This window comes from Onthophagus taurus, chromosome 11, assembly GCF_036711975.1.
Source record: "Onthophagus taurus isolate NC chromosome 11, IU_Otau_3.0, whole genome shotgun sequence".
NCBI lineage: Eukaryota > Metazoa > Arthropoda > Insecta > Coleoptera > Scarabaeidae > Onthophagus > Onthophagus taurus.
This window is the reverse complement of record NC_091976.1, coordinates 22,936,100-22,956,345: the sequence shown is the minus strand read 5'-3', so window position 1 is coordinate 22,956,345 and position 20,246 is coordinate 22,936,100. Positions and strand designations below refer to the sequence as shown.

The window sequence follows — 20,246 nt, the reverse complement described above, 5'->3', positions numbered from 1 at the left end:
TATACGAATTTTTAAAACTTAATCGGCGAAAATTCAAAAATTCGAAAAAATTATCGATCATTTCAAAAATTTATTTCTCAAGAACTGAAAGTGATTTTTCAAAACGGCTTTTTGCATTAAAAAGAGGATACTTTAATTAATAATTAGTGATATTTCCACAAGGATCCTTCAAGGAATTAATTTTATAGCGAATTTTGCAAGTTATCGATGAAAATTGCAACATCGAAAATTTTATCAAAACTTCAAATATTGTTTTCTCAAATACTAAAAGTTATTTTTCAAAACGTGTTGGTTTTTTGGAAAGAGGACACTCTTATTAACACTTTGGGAAATTTTAAAACTCATATTCCAAGAAATGGATTTTATACGAATTTTTAAAACTTAATCGGCGAAAATTCTAAAATTCGAAAAAATTATCGATCATTTCAAAAATTTATTTCTCAAGAACTGAAAGTGATTTTTCAAAACGGCTTTTTGCATTAAAAAGAGGATACTTTAATTAATAATTAGTGATATTTCCACAAGGATCCTTCAAGGAATTAATTTTATAGCGAATTTTGCAAGTTATCGATGAAAATTGCAACATCGAAAATTTTATCAAAACTTCAAATATTGTTTTCTAAAAAACTGAAAGTTATTTTTCAAAACGGGTTGGTTCATTGGAAAGAGGACACTCTTATTAACACTTTGGGAAGTTTTCAAACTCATATTCCAAGAAATGGATTTTATACGAATTTTTAAAACTTAATCGGCGAAAATTGCAGAATTCGAAAAAATTATCGATCATTTCAAAAATTTATTTTTCAAAAACTGAAAATGATTTTTCAAAACGGCTTTTTGCATTAAAAAGAGGATACTTTAATTAATAATTAGTGATATTTCCACAAGGATCCTTCAAGGCATTAATTTTATAACGAATTTTGCAAGTTATCGATGAAAATTGCAACATCGAAAATTTTATCAAAACTTCAAATATTGTTTTCTAAAAAACTGAAAGTTATTTTTCAAAACGGGTTGGTTCATTGGAAAGAGGACACTCTTATTAACACTTTGGGAAATTTTCAAACTCATATTCCAAGAAATGGATTTTATACGAATTTTTAAAACTTAATCGGCGATAATTGAAAAATTCGAAAAAATTATCGATCATTTCAAAAATTTATTTCTCAAGAACTGAAAGTGATTTTTCAAAACGGCTTACTGCATTAAAAAGAGGATACTTTAATTAATAATCGAAAGTGATAACAGCGACAGTTTTGTTAGTAATGAATGTGATGATGAATTACAAGCGAAGAGAAGAAAACTAGACGAAACTACAACAAAAGATTTTATATATCGTATTGGGATTGTTACAATGAGGTTGCTAATGTTATGTATGTTATGTATTGTATGTTAAAGTTGTATTCAATGAAAAAAGTCCTATTGGGGTTGAACTTGATTATTATCTTGATATTTGCTAATTATCTGGTATCCAGCCGGATTTAAAAAAATGGCCGGATAGCCGTTCCACCACTAATTTATATGGTAGTATTTCTTTCCCCATGATGCACTTCTCTCTTTCTTTGTTTAAGTCTATATGCAGAATGGAAGTTTCAACGCAACTGTATGGGCAATTATTGCACCTAAAAGTTCTTCTAGTGGCAAAAAGGTTTTGAACATTTGCTCGGATATTGATGTAGAACAATTTGACGACCGAATAGTAACAGTTATGCGCAAAATATAAGCTTTAGGCATCACTATAGGCAGTAATTGCTACAATTTTTGCATACAAGCCAATCAAAAGCGCGTAAAGTTATCAGAACGCTCACTCAACGACCAGGCAAAAGAGGCTCGTTTGAGAATAAAATCCTTAAAACAAGAAGAAGAAGATGATAAGCGCATATTGGACAGCTTTTTAATATAGAGGTAACAAAGGTTTTTTTGTGAGGTTTGCACTTTCACTCACTCACGTGATTTTTAAACAGAATTTTGCCATTAGTGCAACAATATAATAGTTTCCGCTGTTCAAAATTTTATTATCAACTTGTGCTTTACTCTTTATTCTGAAGATGCCTGCTAGGACAAGCGAAACATGTAAATAAAGAGACGTATTATATTTAATACAAGATTTTTTACTAACCAATAAAAGTATAAACCTCACAAAAAAAAACCTTTGTTACCTTTATATGTAAAGAATAAAAGTGTACAACAACCTTGCACTGAATAACAACTAATGTTATAACTAACACTATACCTAGAACTAGAAGCATTCGGGTTTAGCCGTCTTAAGAGACGTGGGGCTAAACCCGAATGTTTCTAGTTCTAAGTCTAGAGATAATTCTACATTTAGTCCAATAAAGATATACAACAATCTAGCGCTGAATAACAACTAAAACTAGAACTAATACTAAACCTAGAACTAGAAAGTTTCGGGTTTAGCCGTGCGTCTTCAGACTAAACCGATACTGACATCATTTTCTGTATTACAAAAGAACAAAGGATGAACTAAATCTAAAATCTTCAAACACTTTCTAGAAATTTCTTAATAAAACTAAAAAAATGCTCATTAAAACTTTTAATGATTAAATAATAGGTCAACAGTTTTAAACTCAAAAATCCATTGAATAACTTCTTTTGTGTAAGATTTCCAGGAAGGACGACCAAAAAAGCGATATTGACACCTGTAGGTAAACCGAAAACCGTGATCCACAACTTCGAAATAATCGATTTATCAATTTTATATTAAAATTTAATTGTATTCTTCTTTTAAAATTAATGAAAGATTATCTTTAAAAGAATTCCTTAAACAAATTTAATTTAAATCAACCGCCTTTTAAATATCTCGAATCTGATTGGTTCTAAAGGACCACACCACTTATCTTCCACCAATAAGAACGCCATCTGTGACGAAACGACAGTATTTATTGACATATCAGTCCCATTCAAACCTCAACAGCTGTAGTGCGCATTCAAACGCGGAATTGTGCGGACGTTCTTATTTTTATAACTGGTTATTTTTTACGATTTCGATTATTGATAAGTTGTTATTTCTTTAAAAGAATAGTTTCTTTTCCCATTCGAAGAAGAAAAAGTGTTTTAATAAACACGATGAATCTTTCGTTTGCTGGATGTGGTTTTTTGGGTATTTACCACGTTGGTGTGGCCGTGTGTTTTCGAAAATACGCGCCACATCTTCTTTTGGAGAAGATCTCGGGGGCTTCCGCCGGTGCATTAGCTGCGTGTAGCCTTTTGTGCGATTTACCAATAGGTAAGAAAAAAATTAAAATTTATTTTGACATCTGTCAAATTTTTGTTTTTTGAGGTTAGGTTCATTAAAAATTAGAGAAAACGTTTGGGTTAAATCAATTTCGAAAATCGTTACGAGTCTTTTATGCTATAATTAAGCTAATTTTTAGCTTTTAGCCTTTTGTGCGATTTACCAATAGGTAAGAAAAAAATTAAAATTTATATTGACATCTGTCAAATTTTTGGTTTTTTGAGGTTAGGTTAATTAAAAATTTTTCAATGTCACAATTTTAATTTTAGTAAAAATTAGAAAAAGCGTTTGAGTTTTGGGTTAAATCAATTTCGACAACAGTTACGAGTCTTTTATGCTATAATTAAGCTAATTTTTATTTAATGTTCAGGATTTTTGAGCATTTAAGATAACTTTTAGGTTAATTTAAACCTAAATCAAGAGAAATTAAGTTATTTTTCGCTTAAGGTAAGAAAATTCACTTTCCATGTTACCCATAAATGAGGAAAGTTGGAAGAACACCATATAAAAAAAACCGTGTTGAATATATTACTTTAAAAATGTACGGCTTTCCCGCCTTGACATATAATTGAACATATTATTCTAACAAAATAATTTTATCATAACAAACAAAGTGGGTGCTAAGACATTTAGAAGGAATAGGTATGTATTTTCCTTATAACTCCTTGTTGAACCTTAAAATTAAAACTATTCAGGTCCATCGGCATGAATCACAGACTTCTGAATACAATTTCGACAAAAACAGTTCATTTCAACATTCGAGCTAAGGATATGTCTTTCATACAGTTCTGGAAAACATTGTTTTTTCATAGTGAGCAGTGAAATAGATTGAGAATCTTTCATGAGAAGCTAGATTTGCTCCGTACAATGCTCAGATCGCTTTAATTAACTTGATATGAGCCGAATTCGTAAAATTCCTTGTCTTAATTGCTCACTTAAACATCTATAAATGACGATACGTAGTAAAAGACATCTCTTACAGAGTGGATGTGGTCACAAATACTTTTTGGCTTCTCTTGGCCATCTTTTATCAACATTTTTCAGCAAGTTTGATGATGTATCTTTCATCGAGATAACCATCCATTTGCTGCATTAAATTTGTTGTGTTCTAGTTTTATTGCAATTTCTGTTTTTAGTAACCACGCTTCTTCTGGATCTTTTCCATCAAGATTTCTTTTTGGATATCTTATTTTTGGATCTTTCTGTTATGTCAATTTTCATGCCGATCATCTTCTTGTTGTAAAAGACACGCTACAGTTGACTTTGGTATAGTAATTTCTGCGAAATTGCAATGCTGACATTTAATTTTGTCCAAATCCTTTTTCTGAATTCACTTTTTCAAAATTACCATCTATTATTTCACTTTGCTCACATTATAATGTTCATTTACGAGCATGATTAAAAAAAATGAGTTTTTTATCGTGTTTTGCTTTCTTAATTTCAATCTAAGTGGTTATAATCTGTTTGTTTACTACTGTCATAGTAAAAAATTGTTTTTGATATCTTTTTAAGTTCGATTTGCGTCAAAGTCTTTATCGAGATTCGGAAAGAAAACAAACCGGACAAATGTGTAACCTAATTAGCGATTTTCGCGAGGTCATAGCAAATGTTAAATTAAAAACAAATCAATCATTAAAAACGTTTTATTATCAATGTCAAATAATTTTGCTAAGAAAAGTATTAACAACAAATTGAAACGTTAAGTTAAAAAAAGAAATTTATATCGATGTTTCAAGAAATATAATTAAAATTGTTACAGAAAGAGATTGAAACCGAGATTAATCGCGATAAATAATATAAGCATAGTATTTATGTCCCCCATTATTATCATTATCACGAAGAAACATTGGGTCATGGAATGTGAGATTACAGAAGAGAATAAGAAAGTCTTTATCATTTTCAGTTTACTATGAATTGCATCTCATATAATTATTCTTTGCGGGAAGAAACCTTTAAAAAAAAATCTTAGCACTTTTAAAACTAGGTCAAATCTCGAAACGCCAAACAACAAAAAATTTTCCAAAAAAGCTACAAACAATAAACATTGAGATCAAAACGGAAACATATACAGATAAAAGAGCAATAACACGCGAAACGATTTTAGATAAACGTTAAAACGACGTCATGTAAACAAAATACGTTTATAACTGATTATTTTTTATAACAAAACAAAGAAAAAATAAAGTTCTTGGAGTGCTTATAAAGATAAATTCTAGTGACGACATGCAAAACTCTAAATATAGTTTTTTGATATCAATAGCAGCTCAAGATTGTTCAGTTTTTTTTTCTAAGTTGCGATAAAAAGTTATATAGCAAAAGATTCGAAATCGCAACTTCATTTTATGCGTAATCACTTCCGAACAATTTTATTACGTAAATAAATTCCAAGGGCATCAAAACAACCAAAACGTCCACGTGTTATTTTTTTTATTATTAGCCGAATAAAAAAATAGAAATACTATAATTTTTATTAATTTAATTTTATTCGAGATTAAAAATGATAAATATAATGAATATAAAAATAAAAGCGATTATTTCTAATCGATTCAAAAGTCAATTAAACTTTGTACGATGAATCAAAGGTACAAATCGCCTTTTTATGATTTTAAAACAATAGATTTTATTATTAAAAAATTAATTTAAATTTATTTTTGTTTCTAGGAGATCTAGCCAGTGATGTCTTAAGAGTAGCAACGGAAGCTAGAAGTCGTTCATTGGGTGCGTTCCATCCAAAATTCGATATCCAACGAATCCTTTTAGACGGTTTGGACAAAATCCTTCCGGAAGATGCTCATTTACGTGTCAACGGACGTCTGCACATTTCATTAACACGCGTTCACGACGGAAAAAACATCATCCTGTCTCATTTTAACAGCCGCGAAGAATTAATGCAAGCAATCAACGCTTCGTGTTTCATCCCTTTATTTTCCGGTCTAGTTCCGCCATTAGTTAACGGCGTCAGGTACATCGACGGCGGATTTAGCGATAATTTACCAACGTTAGATGAAAACACCATTACAGTTAGCCCATTTTGCGGCGAAAGTGATATTTGTCCCAGAGATGATAGTATGCAGCTATTTCATGTTAGTAAAGAAATTAATTAAAAATATTAATTGAGATTGAGAATTTTTTTTTCGTTTTAGATTAATGTCGCAAATACGAGTATTGAACTTTCAAAACATAACATCTATAGGATTGGAAGAATTTTGTTTCCGCCAACTCCGGAAATTTTATCTAATATGTGCAAACAAGGGTTTGATGACGCGCTTCGATTTCTTCATAGGAATAATTTGATCAATTGTACGCGGTGTTTGAGCGTACAATCGACCTTCCAAATTCAAAGTACAATTGATGATGGACCTGAATATGATCCGGAATGTCACGAATGTAGATTACACAGACAAGTAAGTAAAAAAAAATTTAAATTGTAATAGGCTCAAATATTTACAAAATAACTTAAACTAACATTAAATCTAGAACTAGAAACATTAGGGTTTAGCCGTGCGTCTCTTAAGACGGCTAAATCCGTATGATTCTAGTTCTAGATCTTGTGTTAATTCTAGTGATGGTGCTAGTGCAATACTAGAACTAACACTAGACCGAGAACTAGAAACATTCGGTTTTACCCGAACGTCTCTCAAGACGGCTAAAGCCGAATGATTTTAGTTCTAGGTCTTGTGTTAGTTCTGATGATAATGCTAGTGTAAACGCACGGCTAAACCCGATACTGTCACATACAAAGAGACTGTAACATACAGTCTCTTTCTGCTGTAAAGTTTTTGAGTGTTTATCTTGATTCCGGGTTGTGCTGGGAGGAACATATTTTGATATTATGTAGTAAATTAAGTGGCAGCATCTATTTGTTGCGAACCGCGAACCTTTTTCGACCGTATCTCCACCAGTTTTACGCACAGCATACTTTCCGCTGTGTCAGTCCTCAATGACTTATGCATTGTTAGTCTGGGGCTCTGCTGCTGGTTATGAAAGCGTATTTAGAATACAGAGAAGGGCTATATGGGTATTAAGAAATTTAAATTATAGAGACGACTATAGAAGCTCCTATATTGATTTACAAATATTAACTCTACCGTCTCTCTACATTCTCGAATGTGTTACATATGTTAAAAAGAACATTAATAAGTTTGACACGTATAAACAGGTGCATAACTATGATACTAGGAAAAATAGCGATCTGATACCCAAATATACACGATTAACAAAATGCCAGAAAAGTGTGAACGCGTTGGCGGTGAAATTTTTTAATAAATTATTACAAAGGCGTACTACTCGAACTCCAAATATATCAGTGATAGTCTTGAGATGGTTTCCACCTTTAGCACTTAATGTTGTCTATTGTAATCTTATGTAATTTTATATGTTATTTTTTTTTCTTTAATATGACACTACATAATATATGTAAAATTTGACAAGTGTGAACATATTGTATTGTATGTGTAACACAATAAAGATTATGAATTATGAATGACTGACACAGTTGATGTAAGTGGCATAAAACCGAATACGCATTTTACAAATTTATACTAAATTTGAAGATTCTGGGTGTAATGATAGTAATAAGTAGCCAACTAGCAATATTGTACACCCAAAATGAGATACACCTTAGCCGAACATTTCAATTTCGCAAGAAACCCACAAACATAATATGTACGACTTGTAAGAAGAACCCCTTTATAGTCCTACAGTAGAAAATTAACTGTAAATACTTGTTTCCACAACATAAAAGAGTCTCAATTATGTTCAAACTTGGTACACATATTAATCACATACATAGCTTAAATAGAATCAAGTCTAAATATTAATTTTCATCAATTCTAGAGCCCTTTATCATGTAAATAATCGAAATGCAACCTTGAAATAACACTAAATTGGTTGCTAGTGTTCCGCAGGGATATATCCTTGGTCTTGCAATTTATTCTCAAAGTAATTTAATTCAAAATAATTCCCAACTTTATACTGATTTCCTGCCTTGTGAGTGAACCATAGCTTGTGATAAAACAGCGGAGGATAAAGTCACTTATATGTGGGGATTAAGAAACATGCTCTTTTGAACAACCCTGACAAGACTGATGATATTAATATTAAGATGCTTGAAGTACAATTAATACTAACGAATTCAGTTAACAGTTTGGGTCTTATCATTGATAATCTGTTTACTTTTGATGATTTGGACCAAGAAACATATTGCGAGCAGTTCGTGTAGTTGCATGACCTCATACAGAGTTCGAGAACACATTGCAAATAGTTGGAATGTTCCAATTCGTTTCCATATTTCATAAGAGAATGTCACGCTTTGACGAAACGAATCAAATTCATGCCTGTGCTTCCTATATTGTTATTAGTACTGTATCTACACGCCAACAACGTCGTCGTAATAGAAGATGGAAACTTTGTCGTATGTCCACAATTGATTTTGAACATTCTCTTAATTGAATGTAGTAAGATACTTACTACTCTAATGCACGTGCCTCTATAGAACTAAGTTAGGTGAGGACACTATGGACTTATTAATCTAAATAAATCAAGTCTTTATTAAAAATTTTGCAAACTATAAGAATTTTTGAAACACCTAGAAGAAGATTTTATCAGTACTTAAAAGCACGGGAAAGAAACTTTTGTGACACAAGAGCGTTCTGATGAACACCAAAACTTATACGAAGTAGCTGTTGAAATTATTTCAGGAGTTCTGGCAGAAAGTATTTCATTACACAAAAATATGCGGTTACTACTGTTAATTGTCGTTTTCAAACTTGGAATATGTTTCCATCGGAATTGCATTGTGCGCCTGTCACTACACACATTGTACCGAACCTAAGGCAATGACCAACCACCTATTTATATGCGCATCTAAAATGCGTGCAAGTTTCAACCTAATCCGAATAACAGAGAGGGTGTGCCACAAAAACGTACCTTTGGAACCCGACATATCCCTCGTATAGAATAAGCATATTCCTTTTCATGGTTTATATCAGATTATCTTATTACTATATATCCATGTTTAGCACATACATCAAGTACGACAATATGATTTGCATTAAATATAGCACTACAACCACTTCTTCTACTTGTAACCTCTCTGCAATTAAGATGTATACTATTTACAAAAGAAAAAATGAGCATACTTTAGCTACCAACATTTGGAACATAGAAGGTTCGTATTCCTTACTCGAAATTTATGGGTGCACTTAATATACAAATATCGTTAGTGAATTAGGGAAAATGTCGATCAATACTTCAAACATCTTGAATAATAAATCCTTCCAAATAGCAGCATATGCTGATGACATTAATATAATGGGAATAGCAATAATGACAGCGAAGAAGATATTCTATCAATAAATGCAGAGAAAACCAAAGTTTTAACCCAAACACACTCAGGCAGAACTCTGCAAAATCGATAGAAGATTGTGGTCTTCTGTTCTCATTTCAGCCTTTTTCATTGTTTCGACCTTGGTTCTCTCGCGTCGAAATTGCGATAAAAGCGTTTTCTATCTTTCTTTCGACTTCTTAACGAGAACAGTTGAAATTTGATGCCAATGCATTTCGTTTCATTTCTGTAACCTATCAATTTTGTATTCTATAATACTTCTAAATCTTGATATTTTTCAATTAATCTTAATTCAGAACGGATGTTAAATCAGTATAATATTAAATTAGCTTTTGTTTCTTTTGAAATATTTTTGTTTATTCTAATTAAGAATCTCATTAGATTATTAGTTTTAGATAAATAGAACGGTGGTAATCATGATTACCATGAAAAATGACTTTGTTGTAGACTTGGGGTGATTCCGTTTCAATATCGTCTAAATTTTTCTTTTATAATTATTTTATAGGAAGCTATGGTTTCAAATCTTCCGGATACAGTTCTAACAATTTTCCAAGAAGCGATCGATTCCGCAAATAAAGGTTTGGCGAATTGGATTTTCAAACACAGAGGGATGAAATTGTTGTCCGTTTTGAGTTTGCCGTACACGGTTCCAGCGGATGTGATGATGGCTACATTTACAAAGTGAGTAAACGTTTTCTTATTGCACCATTTTTTAACAAAAAAAAATAATAATAAACAAATTAGAAACGTGACTAACTAAAGTCTACCATGAGACTAACACTTTACAGGTCGAGTAGCATGCTTATACGACAAACATCTAGGTTCCTCTACTCTAACTAATGATAGAAATTGAAAACTAACAAAAAAAGAATTAGATTAATTAATAAAAATAACTATTATAATTAATTGTTTAATTATTAGTGCTGTTGGGGAATCATATGAAAAGCACGACCTAGAATATAAGATAGTTACTAAGACGCTAATTGAGCAGACTAATCGCACGTGTGCATGCGGATCTAAACAACAACAAAATGATCAAAATCAACAAAAAGATCAATCGAATGAAAGGTGATTATTATTGGTGTTGGTTGTTTTTATTTCTTTAATTTTTTGTTGCTGGGTTTTTAAATATATTTGCATGAAAATCGATTTGTTGTTTTAATTCATTACTAACACTTTCACGAACCAAAAAAGCTTTTTGTTTGTGCGGTGATTGACGCTTTAAAATAAACAACAAAGTGTTTAATGAGAAGAATTGAAGAGATCAAATATTATTGTAGGCTCCTCGGTGCTGTGCCTAAAATTAGTGAAAAGCTGTGGGATATCAGCTCGTATTTCGTCAATCAAATCAAATTTGTGGCTAATAAAGTTACCACCAGCAAAGAAAGGCAAGAACAAGCTCAAAATCCGAGAATTATTAAGTCATGTAAGTTACCCATTTATAAATTTTTTTTTAGTTATTATTAAATTATTAAAAATATTTTAGGTACTGTAGATGTAGAAGATTCCTCATCTAAAGAATCATCTCCAACACAAAAACCACCACCACAAGCACGTCATTTCACGCGTAGATCAAGTTTAACAGTTTGTAGAACCGGCGAATACGCAGTGTATAATGATACTTTCGATAATATCGTTCAAGTGACCGCCAACCATGAAAGTATAATAAGTTATTATTATTTAGATGAAAATAGTAAAAAAGTAAAAGTAACTGAAATTTTCGACGTCACCGACAGCGATTCGCCAGTAGTTCAGAGTCAAAGAGAAAGAGAGTTAAATCAACAGTTAGAATTCGATGATGATTGGGAAGATACTGTTTGGTCAACTGGGAGGGAAGATTATCGCCAATTAGAAGACGAGGAAGATTGTACAAGTGGGGTTGAAATAACCCCCCTTGATGATGTTTTTGATAATGATAGTTCGAATATTTTTTCGGATCCTGAAAGCGAATGGACGTCGATGAAAACTACCGGTGATGAGATTGGCGAAAATTTGAGGTTCGATGATTTGAGGTTTGAAGATTTACGACCTGAATCAGATCAACCCAGTCCTGGGGAGGAACTTTTAAAACGACCGTACGAAGTCCCAGCGTTTACTTACACAGATCCTGGCGTTTAGATAAAAATTGTTAATAAGATTTGTTGATTTTGAACTGAAATTAACAACTGGTTACTTACTTTTAAGAGAAAAATTTACCAATGTATGTGATATTGTGAGATATTAAGATTTATTAAGATATTTTTTTTTTGAATAAGTATTATTCTGTGAACCTTATAGCGTTTTTACATGTATTTATAAAACAAAAATTAATTAATTAATATTAATGGTTAAATTAATTTAGTGCCATGATTTTTCTGTATAAAATATATTTTTTGGTAAGTAAAAATAAACAAAAAAAATAACAATAATATTATCCCAGTTATTTAGATATATTTGTCCCAACTTTGTTCTATTTCCCCGTTTTTATCTTTTTATACAATGTAAAAAATCTTATATTTAACCCCATTCTTTATTTAAAAACCATCAAAATAATCACGTAGACCAAATGTAAGCATAATTACTCTGCCAAAATGGCAAATAATTCAATAAAGGTTGACTAATAATCCCCATTAGTGGAATGTTATTCCCCAAACCTTTTAAAATGTTTTCAATGGGAGATTGGGTGTGTTTTTCATAAAATGGTGATCTTAATATATACATTATTAATAATAGTGTTCTTTTAGAAAGTTGTATGCGTTGTTTTCTGGTCAAAGCACCACGTTTCATTTGCATACAAGTATAATATAGATGTAAGCTAAAATTTTAAATTAATATTAATTATTAAAAGATAATTCAATTAAAAGTTACCTTGTGATATCCATAAATAATGATAAAGTCCATGGTTTCCAAGTGTTATAACCAAAACAAGCTGAGCTGCATAAATGAATAATTGGCTTTGTGATGTATAACATTTCTGCAATAAACTGCCTCCCAGCAAGATCCTTTTCAAGGATACTATCAACTTGGGAATTTGAAACAACAGGATTCCAATCTCTAATTCTACTTAAATTTGAATCAACTTTTCGAATCACTTTTCCAGATTGTTTTAATGTAAATGAAGCAGACTCTACTTCTTTATTAACATCAACAGATTCTTCTTCAGTTAATTCTGGTGTTAAATTCATTCGATCCAAAATTGGAATTGGGGGAGATTGTATAATCTTTTCTTTATATTTTTTGATTAAAATAAATCTTGAAAGGCATCTAAAAACGACAAAAATACACGAATTGTTGTTATCTCCATAAATATATCTTACTTTATGATTTGAGTACAAACTACAATAAACCATCTTCCTTTATTCCCCCACAATTTCTGTCCAGATAATTCCAAAAACACCTCAGAGTACTCGAGAACGGTCATCCATTCTTTTAGTTTATTCCCATTTTCTAATGGCCCCAATAAATTTTTTCCTTCCCTTATTAAACGATCGTTAAAAAACACCAAAAGATTACTCAAACAATACACTAATTCCGAGACAATATGCGAATTATTAATTCTTCCTGCAAAGGTCAAAGTAGGATAACCTCAGTTTTATTTTGTTGCATTTTTTACCTGCTATGAAGTAAGATATCCATTTCGCTGTGGTTTCGAAATCGCTACCTTTATCTGGATTCTTTATAATCCAATTCTTGTAGGAACGGTAAAGTTCCGAAAAGCTGAACATTATAAAAGACATGTTGAAAGTTTTCCTGATTCTTAAGATTAAAAACAAGTTGTATTCTGTTCTATTTATGAATACGAGTTACATCACGTTTTAATAGGGTACCGGCAATTATCAATAACTTGATTGGATGTATCTTAATAATCGGAACGGATCGATTAGGATTTAATCTAATATTTAAGTTAATCAGATGAGTTGGGATTTGTAGGTTAGAATGAAAGTGATGAAACGTCAGGTGGTTTAAAAATATTAAAAAAAAAACACTTTTATTATTAATTAAAGTTTATTTAAGTAATAAATAAAGACTTTTGTTAGTAGTTTAATAATCTGACAAGAAAATATAAATTTAATAATTAAAAATGTTGAAATTGATTTATTTTGTGTGCGTTGGCAAAAATGAGATAAGAAACAAAACATTTCAAATTAACATTTATTCTTAAAAAAGTTGATTTTAAATTATTTATTACGTTTTTTATTATTAATTTAAAGCTTCTAGATAATTTAAAAAAAACATTTATTATATGATTTATATTTATTATAATTTAAGTTGGTACGATCAAAGCAAACGTCAATTTATTTCAATTTTAAACCTAACCTCAATTTTATTTCATTACTTTTTAACCGTATTTCAATTAAATGCGAAAATTTTTAATAAATTTGGTGGAATTTTACTACGTAAACGTTAACAGCTTTAATTTTTATACTTTGAGACTTTTAACTAACTTTTCATTGCATTTATCTAAGAATAAAATGTCTTCAAATACGTAAGTAGATCAACTTTACTTTTTGAAGAAGATGTTAATGTTATTTATTTCTTAGCGACATAATACAATCCTTAAATACTCGATTAAGCAAAGCTGAAAGTGATGTTAAGCGATTAATGAAAGAAATTGCTTCAATAAAGGGGAGTATGCTTCAACTTGTAAATGAAAATCCTACATCTATGCATGTTAAAAGGGAATTTTCAACTGATGCAACAGATAATTTTGATGATGTGTTAGATACTCAACCTCCGAAGCGTTTTAAACAATCCCCCACACAAAGTGATTTTACATATAATTCTGATCATATTGTTGTTTATACTGATGGAGCTTGTGAGAATAATGGGAAAAAGAAGGCCAAAGCAGGAATTGGAGTTTGGTTTGGAAACAACCATGCTTTGTAAGCTTTACATTCTAATATTAAATAATATGTATTTTATCTTTTTGTGTTTAGAAACTATTCAGCTCCTGTCATTGGAAAAGCCACTAATAATGTAGCAGAAATCCAGGCTTGTATTAAAGCTATAGACATTGTTTATGAGTTAGGAAATAAGAAATTATTAATAAAAACCGACTCTCAATTTGTTATAAACGCGATGACGTCTTGGATAGTGAAATGGAAGAAAAATAATTGGACCCTATCGACTGGTGGTGAGGTTAAAAATAAAGAGGAATTTATAAAATTGGACCAATGTTGTAATAAAATGGATTCAATTAAATGGGTAAAATTTATTTTCTTTAATACAAACTTTAAATGCAAAACGTTTCTTTTTTGTGTGTAGGAATATGTTGCTGGTCACAAAGGAATTGAAGGAAATGAGGGAGCTGATCAGTTAGCTCGAAAAGGGGCTTTAAATTATAGATAGTTTTAGTAAGAGTAAGATTATTAATAAATTCCACTTATTTATTTTTGAAATGTTTATTGAAATCTTATCATTGAATAATACAGTAACTATCCTGCAAGGGTTCAGAATCTAAAAATGGGGTTGTGGTTTACACCAAACTTTTTTAAGTGGCGCCCCAAAAATATCAATAAAATCTTAATGTGACCCATAAGTTAAAAGTGGGGATAATTACTGTTATTGAAAATGAAACCTAAATCTATTATTAAATATAGTATTTATGCGTTTCAGTGCGTCTCAGTTAATTTTGAGATATTCTAAGATCAGTGGCTTTTATGTTACTGCATTTAGTTTAACTACTTTATGCATCCTAGGTTCAATTAACTGATTTAATGCTATTCTCATTGTGGCATCTATTTAATGCTTTCTATTCTTAAAATATAAAAATATCAGTAAAGTAAGCAACCTTTATGTTGTTTTTGATGTGTTCTGGTAGTACAGTAAAAATTCGATAAATGCAACTCCTATAAACGCTACATTCTCTATTTGCAACTCTCTATAATAGCAACCAGTTTTAATTTCGTTAAATGACTTAGTTAACTTACTAAATTGGTGAGAAATCAGTTAAATATGCGTGAAAAGGCTGAAATATTAATGAAATTACAAAACAATGCTAAAGTGAGTGATATTTGTAAATTATATAAAGTGAACAAAAGCACAATTTCACGTACAAAAAATAACAAAGAAAATATCGAACATTTTTTGGCTTAAAGTTTTGAAAAAACTAATAATGAAACGAATTATGAAACGAATAAAAAAAGTATTGTTTTCGGATATTGAAAGATCGTTATATACTTGGTTTTTAAATGAAAGAATTAAGAATAAAGCTATCGAATTTTATAGAACTTTTAATTCAAGTATAAAATTTTAAGCCAATCTAGGTTGGATATAAAAATTTAAAAGACGTCGTGGTATAATATTATTAAAAATTAGCGAAGAAAAACTTTCCGCAAATCATTCAGCTGTTCCTGGGTTCATTGAAAGTTTTGGTGAAAAATAAAACATTGGTGATGAAAGATGAAAAAAGGGCTCCAGGTAGAAAAAAATCAAAAGAAAGGGTAACAATTATGCCACAATCATGCAAACACGCCCTTCATTGGACCCCAACCTGGTTGTGGACTACAAAAAAGCCACCTAAAACAAATAATCAACAGTTGGGAGGTCTCAAAGGTAGCCTTACGCTGGAAAGAATTTAGAGTATGATAACTCCGTCGCAAAACAAAACCAAAAAGGACGCTCTCAGGTTACCTGACGCCCCTAAAATACCACCTCTTTCACATTGGACAAACTGAGGATCAAACTTGTCGACTTTGCAACGACGACTCAGAAAAAGCTGAACATATACTGTGCAATTGCGTCGTCAGAGGCCGTCTAAGACACAACATTTTTTGACACCTACTGACATAAAGGTTCAAGATCTCAAGGCAATACTAAGGTTCATCAAGGACCTACATATAATACATACATACAATTATTGTATGAATTTATCTCTTAATTGTTACCTCTCTTGTCCGTGGCAGACATATTAACATTGAGAAATATAAGAGAAAATGTAGTCTTATGTAAAATTAGAAAATGATTAATTTTTATCATGTTGCTTTTTGTATTATATACTGTTATAGTATGTATCAGTTTAAATCAATGATAAAGTTTGTAGCTTAATAAAAGATATGATTTTTTTTGAATTGTAATATTTTAATAAACTCAATAAAAATTAAATAGAAGATCTCTTTCTATGTTATATGTGCATTTAACGTCAGTAAATTGCACCTTGTATTTAAATTTAATAATTAATTCGATAAAAGCAATGTTGCAATTATCCAATTTTTATTGTAGTACATTTTGATCATTTAAGAGTATTTTTTCAGTCAAAAAATCTTTTCAGTACCTTCCCCCTCGAAAGCCAGCTTATCTCTTCTCGCAATTAAGCGAAAACTGGCTATTACACAATTTTTTTTTGTGGGTTTTTATTATATTTTTATGCAATAATTGCCCAATTTGTGTACACCTTTGTTTTTTCCTACCATCGCCACTGCTCCATCCATACATTTATTCCAAGGAATGACTCAATGTATGAATTTATGGCATCAAAAACTTTACAAGATTGTAGTTTTAAGGTGCATAATGCTTCTTTCATGTCCTCCTTCATCAATAACTGTAAGGTGAATCTTCCAATTGATCAATTAGTTGTAATTCCACGTTATTTGAAATGCTAAGTACTCTACTTACTGTTTCAGCAAACATAGGAATATTACTAATTTGCACAGCATATTCTTCTCCAAACATTTCTTGACAAACTTCTTTGAAGTATGGTTTTATTAGTACTTCTCCTATATTGCACGCATTTTTGGTCTTAGCAATATGCAATGCTAATCTGTTCCAACATATTTAGTCAAACTTGATTTATTCGCGTTCAATTCTTTAAGTTTTCTTTTAAAAAAGTTTAGTGGTCTATCTTTGTAGTCAATATGGTTCATATGTAAATGTCTTAAAAGTTTATTGGATTTTATAGATGAGTTTGCTAAAACAGTTCCACATACAACACATTGTAGTAAATCAATATTGTCTTCTTGTATACACGTAAAGCCGAAATTAATATATATATAATATAAGGGGATATATAATATAATTTAAAATTTATTTAAGATAATTTTTGATATTTATTTTATTATTTAGATGTATAAAAGTGCATTCTTTAAAATTAATTTTTTTTTGATACAAGATAAGAAATTTCAAATCTTTCCTATCAGATAAAAATTCATCTTTATAATAATATCACTCGTTTGACGTATTTTGCACTTTTACAATTTTAGTTACGCTTGATAGATTAGCGTATTGTTTAATAACGACAGGTTTATCACATCAGATTGTTTAAAGCAGTCCCCCCCAGCGATGTAATCAATATTGTTTCTTAAAAATGAAAACCAGTAACCGTTGCTTTCAAGTAAAAGATTCTTTTTGTGTATAAAAAGATATTCTATATATTTTGTGATTTTAGTTCGGTGGTGTTCTAACGAAACTAATCCCTTATTTTATCGCCGTTGTGATTTATTTCACTGATTTTATTCCAATAGAAAGTGATATTGTAGGAATTGTTATAAAATGTTTACCTATTTGGTGTCTAATAATTTTCGTTGGTCTTCACACAATTAACTATGAAAAAGAGTAAGATATATAATTTTTAAATTTGTATTAAAAAACTTTTAATTCATTTATTTGGGATAGGTACAAATGGTTCTGTTACATGGTAATGTTTGGTTTATTATTTGGTTCGCTCGGTGATGCGCTTTTATATATTGGTAATTTCATAGAAGGAGCTGCATCTTTTGCAGTTGGACACATTTTCTATATCACCGCTTATGGGTGGAATCCGAGAGCGTGGATTTTTGGTGTAATTTGTTATGCTTTGATAATCGGATGTAAATCAAAATTTGAAATGAAATTTAGATTATTAATAATTATATTATTTATTTTATAGTATCAATTTATATAATACCATATTTAGATGGTTTCTTAATCGTTGGTTTACCACTTTATGGAGCTATAATAGTTACAATGTTATGGAGAGCTAGCGCTAGGATTTATCTGAAAAAAGATTGGACCATAACGAAATGGTTTGTCGTTTTTTGTGCTATTAATTTCGTCGTTTCAGATGCTTTTATTGGAATTGACATGTTTGTTACTGATATTCCTAACAGTCACGTAAATATCTTTATTATTTAATTTTTTTTTCTGTGTTGAATAAAACGATATGTTTTATTTTAGTATATTATCATGTCAACTTATTATGTTGCCCAGCTTGGAATGGCTATCAGCGTTTTAGATCCAAGGATACCAGAAAAACATAAAGATATTGGTAAATGCACGATTTTTTATTGTTAGAAATATGAAGTAATAAAAAATACAAATAAAATAATTGTTGCCTTTTACACATGCCTTTCGACCCATCAGCTTAACGCCATTCTGTTGAAAACCTTTGAAAAACTGGCACTGGTATCTGAGTCACCACCAGTAGACCTATCAAGCGGGAAAGTCAAAGAATTGGCTCTAAACAGCTTGATTGGTACAGTACCCAGGACGCTCCAGGATAAAGAGATCTCGGTTTATGCGTTTCTGGATATAGAAGATGCGCTCAACAAGGCAATACCACAATCTCTTGAAAGAGTTGCTCTACACAGAGGAGTGGAATCAACTATAGCGCTTTGAGGTCGCGGTGTAAGGTTGGTGGAACTAGTGGTGGAACGGATATCCGGCAATTTTTTAAAATTGTGTCTTCTTTCCAATCAACCAACCCGTTTTGAAAAATAGCATTTAGTTTTTGAGAAAACAATATTTGAAGTTTTGATAAAATTGCAATTTTCATCGATAACTTTCAAAATTCGCTATAAGATTCATTTCTAGAACGATTCTTGTGGAAATATCACCAATTATTAATTAAAGTATCCTCTTTTTAATGCAACAAGCCGTTTTGAAAAATCACTTTTAGTTTTTGAGAAATAAATTTTTGATATGATCGACAATTTTTTCGAATTTTGCAATTTTCGCCGATTAAGTTTTAAAAATTCGTATAAAATCCATTTCTTGGAATATGAGTTTGAAAATTTCGCAAAGTGATAATAAAAGTGTCTTCTTTCCAATGAACCAACCCGTTTTGAAAAATAGCATTTAGTTTTTGAGAAAACGATATTTGAAGTTTTGATACAATTTTCGATGTTGCAATTTTCATCGATTATTTTCAAAATTCGCTATAAAATTCATTTCTTGAAGGATCCTTGTGGAAATATCATCAATTATTAATTATAGTATCCTCTTTTTAATGCAAAAAGCCGTTTTGAAAAATCTCTTTTAGTTTTTGAGAAATAAAATTTTAAAATGATCGACAATTTTTTAGAATTTTGCAATTTTCGCCGATTAAGTTTTAAAAATTCGTATAAAATCCAGTTCTTAGAATATGAGTATGAAAATTTCCCAACGTGTTAATAAAAGTGTCTTCTTTCCAATGCACCAACCCGTTTTGAAAAATAGCATTTAGTTTTTGAGAAAACAATATTTGAAGTTTTGATAAAATTTTCGATGTTGCAATTTTCATCGATAACTTTCAAAATTCGCTATAAAATTCATTTCTTGAAGGATCCTCGTGGAAATATCATCAATTATTAATTATAGTATCTAGTTGCTTCGTTAGTTAAATCAGTATCATAAAAGTTCATTTTGTATCTTGGATTCAAATAAGTTGACATATCTTATCAGCTTTCTTATTAATTTCATTTTTATTCAAAT

General features: G+C 30.4%; 4 protein-coding genes across 7 annotated transcripts; 3 read left to right on the top strand and 1 right to left on the bottom strand.

Annotated features, from left to right (window-relative positions):
• The first annotated feature begins 2,928 nt into the window (after positions 1-2,928).
• LOC111427737 (1-acylglycerol-3-phosphate O-acyltransferase Pnpla3-like) lies at positions 2,929-12,211 on the top strand. Of its 3 annotated transcripts, none has more exons than XM_023062999.2 (7): positions 2,929-3,247; positions 5,918-6,339; positions 6,400-6,660; positions 10,108-10,283; positions 10,524-10,670; positions 10,883-11,028; positions 11,089-12,211. In XM_023062999.2, the coding sequence occupies exons 1-7, from the start codon at positions 3,088-3,090 to the stop codon at positions 11,718-11,720; spliced, it is 1,944 nt and encodes a 647-aa protein (XP_022918767.1). In that variant the 5' UTR covers positions 2,929-3,087; the 3' UTR covers positions 11,721-12,211. The 3 variants fall into 3 exon arrangements, with proteins under 3 accessions (XP_022918767.1, XP_022918776.1, XP_071055922.1); XM_071199821.1 differs by lacking the exon at positions 2,929-3,247 and adding an exon at positions 3,362-3,425; XM_023063008.2 differs by lacking the exon at positions 10,524-10,670.
• LOC111427749 (peroxin 16) lies at positions 12,071-13,528 on the bottom strand. The gene is made up of 4 exons (XM_023063020.2): positions 13,195-13,528; positions 12,899-13,142; positions 12,450-12,845; positions 12,071-12,396 (listed from the first exon to the last, which is right to left on the bottom strand). The coding sequence occupies exons 1-4, from the start codon at positions 13,316-13,318 to the stop codon at positions 12,135-12,137; spliced, it is 1,026 nt and encodes a 341-aa protein (XP_022918788.1). The 5' UTR covers positions 13,319-13,528; the 3' UTR covers positions 12,071-12,134.
• Positions 13,529-13,884: 356 nt separating this feature from the next.
• Positions 13,885-14,984, top strand: LOC111427928 (ribonuclease HI). The gene is made up of 4 exons (XM_023063294.2): positions 13,885-14,067; positions 14,123-14,464; positions 14,519-14,786; positions 14,847-14,984. Exons 1-4 carry the CDS (start codon positions 13,940-13,942, stop codon positions 14,928-14,930), a joined length of 822 nt encoding a protein of 273 aa, XP_022919062.2. The 5' UTR covers positions 13,885-13,939; the 3' UTR covers positions 14,931-14,984.
• An 86-nt stretch (positions 14,985-15,070) lies between these two features.
• On the top strand, positions 15,071-19,654 carry LOC111427814 (lysoplasmalogenase TMEM86A-like). 2 transcript variants are annotated; one of them, XM_071199765.1, is made up of 6 exons: positions 15,071-17,910; positions 17,965-18,131; positions 18,192-18,385; positions 18,445-18,668; positions 18,732-18,822; positions 18,918-19,654. In XM_071199765.1, the coding sequence occupies exons 1-6, from the start codon at positions 17,884-17,886 to the stop codon at positions 18,920-18,922; spliced, it is 708 nt and encodes a 235-aa protein (XP_071055866.1). In that variant the 5' UTR covers positions 15,071-17,883; the 3' UTR covers positions 18,923-19,654. The 2 variants fall into 2 exon arrangements, with proteins under 2 accessions (XP_071055866.1, XP_022918904.1); XM_023063136.2 differs by lacking the exon at positions 18,918-19,654 and having other exon boundaries at positions 18,732-18,882.
• The last annotated feature ends 592 nt before the right edge of the window (positions 19,655-20,246 follow it).